Consider the following 13925-nt stretch of genomic DNA (forward strand, 5'->3'; position numbering starts at 1 on the left):
ACGCGTGCAGTGTCTGAGAAAATGCCACGTTTACTGTCCCCAATAGCTTGCACTCTTACAACGTGCACGTGGTCAATCCACCAACTGCATGAAGGCCACCCTCACCCATCCGCGTGGTGAACGTATCACCTGTATCATAAACAGCAGGCTGAGCCTGCTTCCAATTAGCGTGTTTGCTGGAGTTAATTGATGTTTTTATTTGAATAAATGAGTTTTAGTCGGTCCGTAGGACGGATACAACTCATCTTTTATAATGTAGAACTCGCAAGCGTGGGGCAATTGCACCACGATGGAAACGCAGTCACTGAGGTTGCATTGTTCGCTTTGGCATCGGGTTATGGGAACCTGTCAACCCCTTATCAGTGCCTCCTTTATTACGACCAATTCAGACCTTGTTGGTCACCCCGTGCCCTTATAAATCGCAACTTTCATCCTACAAAGTCCCATCACAAGGGAGAAACACAAACAGACAAAGCATAAAAAAAAATGTGCCCGTATTGAAACGGCTGTACGCCGTATGGACCTGAAAACTCAATTTCCCCGTAAAATAATTCGGGTAAACCGTATGGGTTGCCAGCTATGCGACGAAGGGATTGAGAGGAGGGAGGTGGGCACGGACGGACGCTGAAAGCGGCACACGTGTCCTCATCGCCGGGCCGCGTGGGCGATCAGGAGGTGCTCCGGGCGAAATGGGATTGAGATGGGCGGAGCATGGGGGGGGGCAGGCGATATTTTGAGAATTTATGGAAGCTAGGGGATGATGTAGAGAGATAGGAGGACAGAAGGGACAGGAAGATGGGGGAGGGAGGCCAGACGATGCGGAAGCAGGAGAGTAGAGAGGAAAGCAACGAGAACCATGAGATGGAGGGCGACGTGACGTTGGGAGAATCGAGGGAAATGGGAAGGCTGGAGTGGGAGGAGAGGAGAGAGGAGGAGGAGGAAGGAAATAAAACGAGGGAATGCGGCGCCGCGGGTGGGTGAGGTGAGAGGAGAGGAGGGGAGGGACAGAAAAAGCGAAGGAAATTCGAGAGGGCCGTGTGACCCCCTCTCCTCGTCCTCCCGGTGACGCAGAGGCCGAGGCGGGCGGGCGGGCGGTGGTGGTGGTGGCAGCTCGCGATTGACGTCATCGCGCGCGGATTGTGCGCGAGCTCGGCTCCCCCGAGTCACCACCCTCCCGCGCTGCTCCATCATTCATCACATCCCCACCACCACCACCGCCGTCACAGCATTGGCGCTCGTGCTATCAGGCTGCTGTGTATTCGGCCTTAATTGGCAGAAGACGCAACCCTGGGTAGAGGGGGGAGGGAGGGGGGAGGGAGGGGGAACACAGATCTCGTAGAGAAAAAACAACAACTCAACACATTGATCAACAGCGCCGTCCTTAAATGGGGGTAAATATAACGGGCGACGTTTCGGGCAATGGGCCTTCTAATCAGCGGGACAAAGTGGCTATGAACTAGTGGTCATTGCCCGAAACGTCGCTTAGCACAGTATATTGTAATTGCTGTTGAAGAGCGGTGTCAGTGACGAGCGTGTTGAGAGGCTGACATTGTCAATGCTCGTGCGCACGGTCTCTGTTGTGTTCTGGTGAGGCCGCGGAGGGAACGCGAGCAAGGGGAATGGTCACCGTAAAGTTGCGGGCAGCGCCGTCTTCGCCGTGACGATCTAAAGAACCAAAGAATAATTCCTGCAGTCACGAAAGCTCCAAAATTAAGATCGAACGCCGTTCAACACTCCATCCCCCCCACTACCCCCACCAGCGTCTCGAGGCAATTTAAATGCATTGACGTCACTGCTGCGGTTCGGCCGGGCAACGCTTTTTCCAGTCTGTGCCAATACCATCGTCCTCAAGGTGGGGTGAAAATACAGTGCATTTATAATGGGCGACGTTTCGTGCCAATGGCCCTTCTAAACAAGCCATGGTTTTAAGAGAGCGAATTGTGCCGACTGTGGTCACCCTACCCACAACAGACCGTGGGACATCCCACGACTCAATGCCCGATTCCCAAATGATCACGGCGATACACCAACTCCGATACTCCTTAATTCTAGATTTGAAGCTTTCGTGACTGCAAGGCATCATATTCTTAGGTTTTTTCGGTAAAGTCACGTAGGTAAAACATCAAAATTAATGAAAATAAAATAAAAACAAAAATCACGACGTTTCGGAGGCAACACTTGATGCAGCTAATTCGGCTGTGACGGTCCCACCTGATGACGGAGACTTGTGTTGCCTCCGAAACGTCGTGATTTTTGTTTTTATTTTATTTTATTTTCATTAATTTTGATGTTTTACCTACGTGACTTTACCGAAAAAACCTAAGAATCCGATACTCCTGACGCAAATAATCTGCCTCGACCGCCGCCGATGTAACATTAGGCGCTCTTTGGGGCCGTCCATAAATGACGTCACGCGATTTTTGACGATTTTTGACCCCCCCCAACCCTTCGTCACACGGCGTCACAAAAGTCAGACCCCCCCCCCCTCAAATATGACGTCACAAAGCTCTGCCTCCCCCCCAAATATTTTTTTTACATGCTTCAAATCGCTTTAAACTATTGTCATTGTAGTGCGTATTTAATGTGGCACTGCAATCTGATGTTGTAGGAGAAAACATTTATCAAAACGTCTATTTAATTAAGTAGAACGTGTTGTCTATATTTATTTAAAGTTGCGCATTTTAATGTGACGTTACATTTCTCACCTCCCCCCCCCTCGTCACACATCGTCACAAATATCTAACCCCCCCCCGCCCCTAGGTGCGTGACGTCATTTATGGACGGCCCCTTAGCAGCGATCTTCACTCATTGTCAGAGCGGGGGGGAGGGTGGCACTTTCGCCGACAAGGCATCAGTGTGAGGGCCGCCACAGATTTGAAACCACTGGGATTTGGCAGCACGACGACGACGATGATGATGATGGGGTGTTCTCACGTGTGTCTATTGTCGGGGGGGGGGGGGGCCGCACTAAAGGCCACCAAGGGGGGCACCAGTGGCTGGCAGGCCTTGCGATGAAGAACACTGGGATAACCTTTACTGCAGCCTTGCACGCTTTGGTTATCAATCGTAAAACAACGTAGCATGTTAATAAATTTGTGTGTTGCGATTATTCTACCTTCTAAAGAAATCTGGCCATGGCTCGTACCCCCAGAAGGGGCATCTCGCACACCCTTAGGGGATGCGTGCACCTCAGGTGAAGAGCCACTGGTCTACATCAACATCAGCCACGTCAGTCGTGACATTGGTGGCGCGTATAGAGTAGTCAGGGCAGTGGTTCTTCACCTTGACTGCAGCCTTGCAAAACCTCTTTGGTTCTCAATCGTTAAAAAATATATATATATATAACGTTAAAAAAATACGTAGGGGTTGATGAAATAAAAAATAAGTTGCATTTACGTGGCCGTGCTTAATTTGTGTTTCGACGATTTAGCTTTCAAAAAATCCGCTACCCCCCCAGAGAGGGCATCTCGCACCCCCAGGGAGCGCGTGATGCACCCCCCAGGTTCAGAAGAAGAAGAAGAGCCACTGAGTTAGATGACGAATTGCGGTGGAGCCCAATTCCATAAAACACCTCGGCTATCAAGTTACACGCGCGCACAGCAGCTTCCCGACAGGACGCTAACGTTTCAAACAATAGTTCTTGAAAAAAAGAAAGAGCTATTGCTCGAAACCGTCGCCTGTTATCTTGACGATGTGTGAGAAGGCCATTGTTTACGACGCTGCTGGTGAATTGTTTTTTTGTAACAGTGTACACTGAATACCGTCTAGCCGTAAACAGACTTTTGGGGCAAGTGCTGTGAGCGACCACCTGTCAAGGCCGGCAGAGCACATAGTCAACACCACGCGCGGCCGCCTTTGTCTCCCTAGTGGCAACGTTTAACACATCGCCCCAGGTACCCATTTGAGACTGAGTCGACCTAGAGGAGGCCCAGAATCCGTTCAGATAATATGAGCGTCATTGGTGTTGGCCGTGAGCGGCAATCGAACTCGGGTCGTCGGGTTTGTAGCCCAGCGCGCTAACCGCTACACCACCGCTCCCCACACACACACCTTGACACGCGCACCACAATCACCTGTGCACAGACGCGCGCACACACACACACACATCGCCGATTTGCCATGCAACAGCATGTCTCAAAGTGGAACTCTGCAAGCGTGAGCATTATACAAACTATCGGTGGTGATTCTTCAGTGATCATCCGTTTATTCAATACGAAATAGGAAAAGCACACAGATTGTTTCGTTTCATGGCTGAGCGAGATTTGGCGTTTTCAGTCGGCCAATGTTTTTGTTACAAATTACTTTCCACTCTCTATTATGTACAGTACTGAAAAAAAACGATAAAATATACCCTCCGTCGTGTTACAATACCGCACAGTACTTCCTTTCAACCTATTTACGCGTTTAAGAAATGTACAAATCAAAGCGATCTGCTGCTGAATACTAAAATGTGCCCATCTCTTAACACGGTTAACACCAATATTGTAATAATAACACCGATACACTGTGAACTTACTGCCTGCCACTGCCTGCCATTGGTTCAAGCAGGCGTGAACGCACAACTCAAACACGAAACTAAAGCATTCCCCCACATTGTCAGTTCTCCAGCTTCACATCTCCACAGCTTCACAGCTCCTAGCTTTACATCTCCCATCTCCACAGCTCCCAGCGTCCCAGCTTCCCAGCTCCACAGCTCTCATCTCCACAGGTCCACAGCTCTACAGCTCCCAGCTTCCTATCTCCCCAGCTTCATATCTCCCATCTCCACAGCTCCCATCTCCACAGCTCCCATATCCCCAGCTTCCATGTCCACAGCTCCCATCTCCCCAGCTTCCATCTCCACAGCTCCCATCTCCCCAGCTTCCATCTCCACAGCTCCCATCTCCACAGCTCCCATCTCCAAAGCTCCCATCTCCACAGCTCCCATCTCCCCAGCTTCCGTCTCCACAACTCCCATCTCCCCAGCTTCCATCTCCACAGCTCCCATCTCCACAGCTCCCATCTCCCCAGCTTCCATCTCCACAGCTCCCATCTCCCCAGATTACATCTCCACAGCTCCCATCTCCACAGCTCCCATCTCCACAGCTCCCATCTCCACAGCTCCCATCTCCCCAGCTCCCTACTCCACAGCTCCCATCTCCACAGCTCCCAGCCACCAGCTCCCATCTCCCCAGCTCCCATCTCCACAGCTCTCATCTCCACAGCTCCCATCTCCACAGCTCCAATCTCCCCAGCTCCCATCTCCCCAGCTCCCATCTCCCCAGCTCCCATCTCCCCAGCTCCCATCTCCCCAGCTCCCATCTCCACAGCTCCCATCTCCACAGCTCCCATCTCCACAGCTCCCATCTCCCCAGCTCCCATCTCCCCAGCTCCCATCTCCCCAGCTCCCATCTCCCCAGCTCCCATCTCTACAGCTCCCATCTCCACAGCTCCCATCTCTCCAGCTCCCATCTCCACAGCTCCCATCTCCACAGCTCCCAGCTTCCCATCTCCCCAGCTTCATATCTCCCATCTCCACAGCTTCCATCTCCACAGCTCCCATCTCCCCAGCTCCCATCTCCACAGCTCCCATCTCCCCAGCTCCCATCTCCCCAGCTCTCATCTCCCCAGCTCCCATCTCCACAGCTCCCATCTCCACAGCTCCCATCTCCACAGCTCCCATCTCCACAGCTCCCATCTCCACAGCTTCCATCTCCCCAGCTCCCATCTCCACAGCTCCCATCTCCACAGCTCCCATCTCCACAGCTGCCATCTCCACAGCTCCCAGCCACCAGCTCCCATCTCCACAGCTCCCATCTCCACAGCTCCCATCTCCACAGCTTCCATCTCCACAGCTCCCATCTCCACAGCTCCCATCTCCACAGCTGCCATCTCCACAGCTCCCAGCCACCAGCTCCCATCTCCACAGCTCCCATCTCCACAGCTCCCATCTCCACAGCTCCCATCTCCACAGCTCCCATCTCCACAGCTCCCATCTCCACAGCTCCCATCTCCACAGCTCCCATCTCCACAGCTTCCATCTCCACAGCTCCCCAGCACACGACACTGCAGTCGTTAATAAAGAATGGGTGACGAGCTGCGCAGTGGGGTTTTGGCAGCCAAATGGTGAATTTTGTTGGACACGGCTAATCCATTCGTCCGTTCATAGCAGTTTACAACCAAAGCGCCGCTCGGGGTCACAGAAGTTTCACAGAGTTCGTGGAGGGGATCGGGGACGGGTGGCCTGGGGAGAGGCACCGTTTGTGCACGTGCGTCTGCGGTGTCCTGCCCTGAAGCAGATCCCCGCACGAACGTCTGGAGCATCGCAGGAATTTGCTCAACAATTCAAGAAAGCAGTAGTTTACACCAATTATAATACGGTACATTACTTGTGCGCTCAACCAAACACAAGTACAGCCTCGCAACATTCGCGTGATAACGGGCGGAAGAGCCGACACAGACCCGCTCCTCGGTCTCGCCGCGTTTGATAACGAAACGGGCCGCGCGACTGCGAGAGATGCACATCGCGGCCACGTGCCTGTCCCAGGTCCCTGTCTCTGTGTGTGTGTCCCAGGTCCCTGTCTCTCTGTGTGTGTCCCAGGTCCCTGTCTCTGTGTGTGTGTCCCAGGTCCCTGTCTCTCTGTGTGTGTCCCAGGTCCCTGTCTCTGTGTGTGTGTCCCAGGTCCCTGTCTCTCTGTGTGTGTCCCAGGTCCCTGTCTCTGTGTGTGTGTCACAGGTCCCTGTCTCTGTGTGTGTCACAGGTCCCTGTCTCTGTGTGTGTGTCCCAGGTCCCTGTCTCTGTGTGAGTGTCCCAGGTCCCTGTCTCTGTGTGTGTGTCCCAGGTCCCTGTCTCTGTGTGTGTGTCCCAGGTCCCTGTCTCTGTGTGTGTGTCCCAGGTCCCTGTCTCTGTGTGAGTGTCCCAGGTCCCTGTCTCTGTGTGTGTGTCCCAGGTCCCTGTCTCTGTGTGTGTGTCCCAGGTCCCTGTCTCTCTGTGTGTGTCCCAGGTCCCTGTCTCTGTGTGTGTCCCAGGTCCCTGTCTCTCTGTGTGTGTGTCCCAAGTCCCTGTCTCTGTGTGTGTGTCCCAGGTCCCTGTCTCTCTGTGTGTGTGTCCCAGGTCCCTGTCTCTGTGTGTGTGTCCCAGGTCCCTGTCTCTGTGTGTGTGTCACATGTCCCTGTCTCTGCGTGTGTGTCCCAGGTCCCTGTCTCTGTGTGTGTGTCACAGGTCCCTGTCTCTGCGTGTGTGTCCCAGGTCCCTGTCTCTGTGTGTGTGTCCCAGGTCCCTGTCTCTGTGTGAGTGTCCCAGGTCCCTGTCTCTGTGTGTGTGTCCCAGGTCCCTGTCTCTGTGTGTGTGTCCCAGGTCCCTGTCTCTGTGTGTGTGTCCCAGGTCCCTGTCTCTGTGTGAGTGTCCCAGGTCCCTGTCTCTGTGTGTGTGTCCCAGGTCCCTGTCTCTGTGTGTGTGTCCCAGGTCCCTGTCTCTGTGTGTGTGTCCCAGGTCCCTGTCTCTGTGTGAGTGTCCCAGGTCCCTGTCTCTGTGTGTGTGTCCCAGGTCCCTGTCTCTGTGTGTGCCCCAGGTCCCTGTCTCTCTGTGTGTGTCCCAGGTCCCTGTCTCTGTGTGTGTCCCAGGTCCCTGTCTCTCTGTGTGTGTGTCCCAAGTCCCTGTCTCTGTGTGTGTCCCAGGTCCCTGTCTCTCTGTGTGTGTGTCCCAGGTCCCTGTCTCTGTGTGTGTGTCCCAGGTCCCTGTCTCTGTGTGTGTGTCACATGTCCCTGTCTCTGCGTGTGTGTCCCAGGTCCCTGTCTCTGTGTGTGTGTCACAGGTCCCTGTCTCTGCGTGTGTGTCCCAGGTCCCTGTCTCTGTGTGTGTGTCCCAGGTCCCTGTCTTTGTGTGTGTGTCCCAGGTCCCTGTCTCTGTGTGTGTGTCCCAGGTCCCTGTCTCTGTGTGTGTGTCCCAGGTCCCTGTCTCTGTGTGTGTGTCCCAGGTCCCTGTCTCTCTGTGTGTGTGTCCCAGGTCCCTGTCTCTGTGTGTGTGTCCCAGGTCCCTGTCTCTGTGTGTGTGTCACATGTCCCTGTCTCTGCGTGTGTGTCCCAGGTCCCTGTCTCTGTGTGTGTGTCCCAGGTCCCTGTCTCTGCGTGTGTGTCCCAGGTCCCTGTCTCTGTGTGTGTGTCCCAGGTCCCTGTCTCTGTGTGTGTGTCCCAGGTCCCTGTCTCTGTGTGAGTGTCCCAGGTCCCTGTCTCTGTGTGTGTGTCCCAGGTCCCTGTCTCTGTGTGTGTGTCCCAGGTCCCTGTCTCTCTGTGTGTGTCCCAGGTCCCTGTCTCTGTGTGTGTCCCAGGTCCCTGTCTCTCTGTGTGTGTGTCCCAAGTCCCTGTCTCTGTGTGTGTGTCCCAGGTCCCTGTCTCTCTGTGTGTGTGTCCCAGGTCCCTGTCTCTGTGTGTGTGTCCCAGGTCCCTGTCTCTGTGTGTGTGTCACATGTCCCTGTCTCTGCGTGTGTGTCCCAGGTCCCTGTCTCTGTGTGTGTGTCACAGGTCCCTGTCTCTGCGTGTGTCCCAGGTCCCTGTCTCTGTGTGTGTGTCCCAGGTCCCTGTCTCTGTGTGTGTGTCCCAGGTCCCTGTCTCTGTGTGTGTGTCCCAGGTCCCTGTCTCTGTGTGTGTGTCACATGTCCCTGTCTCTGCGTGTGTGTCCCAGGTCCCTGTCTCTGTGTGTGTGTCACAGGTCCCTGTCTCTGCGTGTGTCCCAGGTCCCTGTCTCTGTGTGTGTGTCCCAGGTCCCTGTCTCTGTGTGTGTGTCACATGTCCCTGTCTCTGTGTGTGTGTCCCAGGTCCCTGTCTTTGTGTGTGTGTCCCAGGTCCCTGTCTCTGTGTGTGTGTCACATGTCCCTGTCTCTGCGTGTGTGACCCAGGTCCCTGTCTCTGTGTGTGTGTCACAGGTCCCTGTCTCTGCGTGTGTCCCAGGTCCCTGTCTCTGTGTGTGTGTCCCAGGTCCCTGTCTCTGTGTGTGTGTCCCAGGTCCCTGTCTCTGTGTGTGTGTCACATGTCCCTGTCTCTGCGTGTGTGTCCCAGGTCCCTGTCTCTGTGTGTGTGTCACAGGTCCCTGTCTCTGCGTGTGTCCCAGGTCCCTGTCTCTGTGTGTGTGTCCCAGGTCCCTGTCTCTGTGTGTGTGTCCCAGGTCCCTGTCTCTGTGTGAGTGTCCCAGGTCCCTGTCTCTGTGTGTGTGTCCCAGGTCCCTGTCTCTGTGTGTGTGTCCCAGGTCCCTGTCTCTGTGTGTGTGTCCCAGGTCCCTGTCTCTGTGTGAGTGTCCCAGGTCCCTGTCTCTGTGTGTGTGTCCCAGGTCCCTGTCTCTGTGTGTGTGTCCCAGGTCCCTGTCTCTCTGTGTGTGTCCCAGGTCCCTGTCTCTGTGTGTGTCCCAGGTCCCTGTCTCTGTGTGTGTGTGTCCCAAGTCCCTGTCTCTGTGTGTGTGTCCCAGGTCCCTGTCTCTCTGTGTGTGTGTCCCAGGTCCCTGTCTCTGTGTGTGTGTCCCAGGTCCCTGTCTCTGTGTGTGTGTCACATGTCCCTGTCTCTGCGTGTGTGTCCCAGGTCCCTGTCTCTGTGTGTGTGTCCCAGGTCCCTGTCTCTGCGTGTGTGTCCCAGGTCCCTGTCTCTGTGTGTGTGTCCCAGGTCCCTGTCTTTGTGTGTGTGTCCCAGGTCCCTGTCTCTGCGTGCGTGTCCCAGGTACCTGTCTCTGCGTGTGTGTCCCAGGTCCCTGTCTCTGCGTGCGTGTCCCAGGTCCCTGTCTCTGCGTGCGTGTCCCAGGTCCCTGTCTCTGCGTGCGTGTCCCAGGTCCCTGTCTTTGTGTGTGTGTCCCAGGTCCCTGTCTCTGCGTGCGTGTCCCAGGTCCCTGTCTCTGCGTGTGTGTCCCAGGTCCCTGTCTCTGCGTGCGTGTCCCAGGTCCCTGTCTCTGTGTGTGTGTCCCAGGTCCCTGTCTCTGCGTGCGTGTCCCAGGTCCCTGTCTCTGCGTGCGTGTCCCAGGTCCCTGTCTCTGCGTGCGTGTCCCAGGTCCCTGTCTCTGCGTGCGTGTCCCAGGTCCCTGTCTCTGCGTGCGTGTCCCAGGTCCCTGTCTCTGCGTGTGTGTCCCAGGTCCCTGTCTCTGCGTGCGTGTCCCAGGTCCCTGTCTCTGCGTGCGTGTCCCAGGTCCCTGTCTTTGTGTGTGTGTCCCAGGTCCCTGTCTCTGCGTGCGTGTCCCAGGTCCCTGTCTCTGCGTGCGTGTCCCAGGTCCCTGTCTCTGCGTGCGTGTCCCAGGTCCCTGTCTCTGCGTGCGTGTCCCAGGTCCCTGTCTCTGCGTGCGTGTCCCAGGTCCCTGTCTCTGCGTGTGTGTCCCAGGTCCCTGTCTCTGCGTGCGTGTCCCAGGTCCCTGTCTCTGCGTGCGTGTCCCAGGTCCCTGTCTCTGCGTGCGTGTCCCAGGTCCCTGTCTCTGCGTGCGTGTCCCAGGTCCCTGTCTCTGCGTGCGTGTCCCAGGTCCCTGTCTCTGCGTGCGTGTCCCAGGTCCCTGTCTCTGCGTGCGTGTCCCAGGTACCTGTGCCCGCGTTAGCTCAGTCACGACAGTGTCCGTGTCGGACCCGCTTGAGTGCGGAGGTTGTGCGGTGCGGCTGATGCGAAATCATCGGCGAACCAGTTCCGTGGAGAGAGGAGATGCGAGTGGAGAGAGGAGAGTGACAAGACGACGGCATAGAGGGGACCACGGAGAGGAGAGTGCAGAGTAGGAACTGGAGACAGAAGGGTGGAGATAGGAGAGGAAGGATGAGAGGAGACACGGGAATGGAGAAGTGGAAAGATGAGAAGAGGGGAGAGTGGAGACAGGATGCATCGAGAGCGGAGTGGGGAGCGGAGGGCGGAGAGCGGAGAGTGTCGAGGGGGAGAGACGCGAGGACTGGGCAGGGGAGCGATCCCGCGGTCACACGGACGGAAGGGGGATCATGTTCCTGTCCGCTGGCCTCTCGGGCTCCATCAGCAACTCCGTGAGCGCGGGGGCAGCGCACACGCAGCCGCTGGCCCCGCGCTGCCCCCGACGGGGATGCTGCCCCCTTCGCTGGTGCTGCACGCTGCCCCCCGGGCTGCTGGGAGGGGACGGGCTGCTGTTGTAGATGCTGTAGTAGGGCTCTACGCGGCTGTTGATGGGCGACGAGGCGCTGTGCGCGAACGGGCGGCGCTCGGAACGCGGCCCGGGGCCCCGGCGCCCCTCGGCACCGGCCTGGAGGCTGTGCAGGCTGGGCCCGCACGCCTGGTCCACGCGGCCCCCGCGTGGACCAGGTGGCTGCGGCTGCTGCTGCTGTTGATGCCGGTGGTGCCGATGGTGGTGATGATGGTGGTGGTGGTGGGGACGGTCGTACGTAGACGCCGGCCGCTTCGGGGAGAGGATGCAGGCGGAGTTGGTGTCGTGGTGGGACGACTTTGCGCAGTTTGCGCTCAGGTTTCCTCTCCCCACGGCGCGCAGCCGCGTCTTGGGCCGGCAGCAGCAGCAGCAGCAAGAGGAGCAGCAGGTGCAGCAGGTGCAGACGCCGAGCAGCGGCGCGGAGAGCGCGCGGAGGCAGCAGGAGAGGCGCTTCCACAGCCCTGCCCCGCTGCGCGAGTAGAGGAACGGGTTGAGACCCGACTTGAGGAAGAGCAGCGTGTAGCCGAACACCTCCAGCTGCGTGCTGGCCACGCCGCCGTTGGGGCCCGCGGACATGACCCCCTGCAGCAGCGCCACGGACAGCGGCATGCAGCAGGCGAGGGCCGACAGGGCGATCACGAGGCACGTGAGCAGCGCCTTCGAGTCCTTTGCCGTGGCCATGAGGCCGGGCCCTCGCATCCTCGACGCGGGGTCGTCGGCGGGGCCAGGCCCGTGGTCGCGGGTCGCGCCGGCGCACGGGGCCGCTGCCGCCGCGGCCGCCGCGTCGGGCGCGCACGGCCGTTCCCCGGCCCCCGGTGCCACGTCCACGGTGATGATGGCCCCCTTGCGCACCCGCGCCTTGAGCCGCAGGGCGTGCGCGATGAGCGCGTACGAGACGGTGAGCACCACGAGGCACAGCAGGAAGTCGGCGGCGTACGCGTAGAGCACGAGGCCCCCCGAGAGCAGGGGCAGGCAGAGCTGCGGGCCCGGCCCGGGGCCCCTCGTGTGCCCGCGGAGGGCGGCGAGCGCGGCGAGGATGAGCCCCAGCGCCCAGAGCAGCAGCGACAGGAGGAGCGCCGAGGCGGAGGAGGCGTGCGACACGAGCATCGCCGCTGCCTGGCTCGGCTGCTGACCCAGCACGAGGCGCAGCCTCTGCACGGCGATGACCGACACCGTCTGAAGCGACAGCAGCGGGAAGGCGGCGGCCGTGAGCTGCAGCGAGAAGCAGAGCGAGTGCGAGACGGCGCCGCGCGCCCAGTGGCGCACGAGCAGCACGGAGCCCAGCATGGGCGCCGTGGCGCACGACACGAACAGGTCGCAGAAGGAGAGGTTCAGCACCAAGAAGTCGAAGTGGGTGCGCAGCTTGCGCAGCGACGGGTCGAAGAAGGAGAGGAACACCACGAGGTTCCCGTACGTGCCCACGCAAAAGAGCAGCGCCAGCAGAAGGGTGCAGGCGGCCAGCGTGGCGCGGGACAGGGCCGGCGCCGCGGGGCCGACCCCATCGGGTCCGGGGCCGCCGGTGTCGGGGAGGAGGAGGAGGTGCTGCTGCTGCTGCTGCTGCGGCTGGCTGTGGGGCAGGAGGAGGAGGTGGTGGCTCGGGGAGGCGGACGCGTGCAGCGGCGCCAGCAGGGGCCCCGGCCTGCTGTCGTTCATGTTGGCAGGGGGGCGCGCGCAGTGAACAAGGGCCCACTCAGGTCGCCAGGTGAGGTCCCCTCAGGCCGCCAGGTGAGGTCCCCTCAGGCCGCCAGGTGAGGTCCCCTCAGGCCACCAGGTGAGGTCCCCTCAGGCCGCCAGGTGAGGTCCCCTCAGGCCACCAGGTGAGGTCCCCTCAGGCCACCAGGTGAGGTCCCCTCAGGCCACCAGGTGAGGTCCCCTCAGGCCACCAGGTGAGGTCCCCTCAGGCCGCCAGGTGAGGTCCCCTCAGGTCACCAGGTGAGGTCCCCTCAGGCCGCCAAGTGAGGTCCCCTCAGGCCACCAGGTGAGGTCCCCTCAGGTCGCCAGGTGAGGTCCCTTCAGGTCACCAGGTGAGGTCCCCTCAGGTCGCCAGGTGAGGTCCCCTCAGGCCACCAGGTGAGGTCCCCTCAGGTCGCCAGGTGAGGTCCCTTCAGGTCACCAGGTGAGGTCCCCTCAGGTCGCCAGGTGAGGTTCCCTCAGGCCGCCAGGTGAGGTCCCCTCAGGTCGCCAGGTGAGGTCCCCTCAGGTCACCAGGTGAGGTCCCCTCAGGTCGCCAGGTGAGGTCCCCTCAGGCCGCCAGGTGAGGTCCCCTCAGGTCGCCAGGTGAGGTCCCCTCAAGTCACCAGGTGAGGTCCCCTCAGGTCGCCAGGTGAGGTCCCCTCAGGCCGCCAGGTGAGGTCCCCTCAGGTCGTCAGGTGAGGTCCCTTCAGGTCACCAGGTGAGGTCCCCTCAGGTCACCAGGTGAGGTCCCCTCAGGTCACCAGGTGAGGTCCCCTCAGGTCACCAGGTGAGGTCCCCTCAGGTCACCAGGTGAGGTCCCCTCAGGTCGCCAGGTGAGGCTCCCTCAGGTCACCAGGTGAGGTCCCCTCAGGTCGCCAGGTGAGGTCCCCTCAGGTCACCAGGTGAGGCTCCCTCAGGCGGTCAGGTGAGGCCCTCCACGGCCCCGAACGCGCTCCTTCCTCATCTTCGCCTGGTGGCGCCTTCCCCCTCGATTCAGGGCGCCCGACCTCCTGGGCGAGACGGAGAGAGCGCGGGGTGACGCGGGGCCTCGCATTAGTCACACGGCGCGCCCTGGAGTCCTGGACCACCTCGCAAAGCAGATGGTCCGTCTCAAGGTATTAGCCAGGCGAAATCGTTCACTCAAGACCCATCG

At 58.9% G+C, this 13925-nt stretch overlaps 3 protein-coding genes across 4 annotated transcripts; 2 read left to right on the forward strand and 1 right to left on the reverse strand.

Moving 5' to 3' along the window:
* The first annotated feature begins 795 nt into the window (after nucleotides 1-795).
* LOC144933331 (uncharacterized) lies at nucleotides 796-6467 on the forward strand. The gene is made up of 2 exons (XM_078858014.1): nucleotides 796-973; nucleotides 4771-6467. Exons 1-2 carry the CDS (start codon nucleotides 796-798, stop codon nucleotides 6465-6467), a joined length of 1875 nt encoding a protein of 624 aa, XP_078714140.1.
* Nucleotides 6468-6476: 9 nt separating this feature from the next.
* On the forward strand, nucleotides 6477-9115 carry LOC144933447 (uncharacterized). 2 transcript variants are annotated; one of them, XM_078858202.1, is made up of 6 exons: nucleotides 6477-6794; nucleotides 6849-7008; nucleotides 7065-7471; nucleotides 7551-7685; nucleotides 7929-8846; nucleotides 8953-9115. In XM_078858202.1, exons 1-5 carry the CDS (start codon nucleotides 6497-6499, stop codon nucleotides 8189-8191), a joined length of 1263 nt encoding a protein of 420 aa, XP_078714328.1. In that variant the 5' UTR covers nucleotides 6477-6496; the 3' UTR covers nucleotides 8192-8846; nucleotides 8953-9115. The 2 variants fall into 2 exon arrangements, with proteins under 2 accessions (XP_078714328.1, XP_078714327.1); XM_078858201.1 differs by having other exon boundaries at nucleotides 7551-8846; nucleotides 8953-9114.
* Nucleotides 9116-10447: 1332 nt separating this feature from the next.
* Nucleotides 10448-12834, reverse strand: LOC144933446 (putative G-protein coupled receptor 75). Its single transcript, XM_078858200.1, has one exon. It carries the CDS (start codon nucleotides 12749-12751, stop codon nucleotides 10901-10903), a length of 1851 nt encoding a protein of 616 aa, XP_078714326.1. The 5' UTR covers nucleotides 12752-12834; the 3' UTR covers nucleotides 10448-10900.
* Between the last annotated feature and the right edge of the window lie 1091 nt (nucleotides 12835-13925).

This window comes from Lampetra fluviatilis, chromosome 7, assembly GCF_964198595.1.
Source record: "Lampetra fluviatilis chromosome 7, kcLamFluv1.1, whole genome shotgun sequence".
Classification (NCBI taxonomy): Eukaryota; Metazoa; Chordata; class Hyperoartia; order Petromyzontiformes; family Petromyzontidae; genus Lampetra; species Lampetra fluviatilis.

Excerpts from the sequence above, each read along its gene's own strand:
- LOC144933331 (XM_078858014.1), top strand. The coding sequence starts at position 796 with ATGGGGGAGGGAGGCCAGACGATGCGGAAGCAGGAGAGTAGAGAGGAA. Across the intron at positions 974-4,770 it reads GAGGGAATGCGGCGCCGCGG|CTCCCATCTCCACAGCTCCC; the intron begins GTGGGTGAGGTG and ends CCATCTCCACAG.
- LOC144933447 (XM_078858201.1), top strand. The coding sequence starts at position 6,497 with ATGCACATCGCGGCCACGTGCCTGTCCCAGGTCCCTGTCTCTGTGTGT. Across the intron at positions 6,795-6,848 it reads TCTCTGTGTGAGTGTCCCAG|GTCCCTGTCTCTGTGTGTGT; the intron begins GTCCCTGTCTCT and ends TGTGTGTCCCAG. Across the intron at positions 7,472-7,550 it reads TCTCTGTGTGTGTGTCCCAG|GTCCCTGTCTCTCTGTGTGT; the intron begins GTCCCTGTCTCT and ends TGTGTGCCCCAG.
- LOC144933446 (XM_078858200.1), bottom strand. The coding sequence starts at position 12,751 with ATGAACGACAGCAGGCCGGGGCCCCTGCTGGCGCCGCTGCACGCGTCC.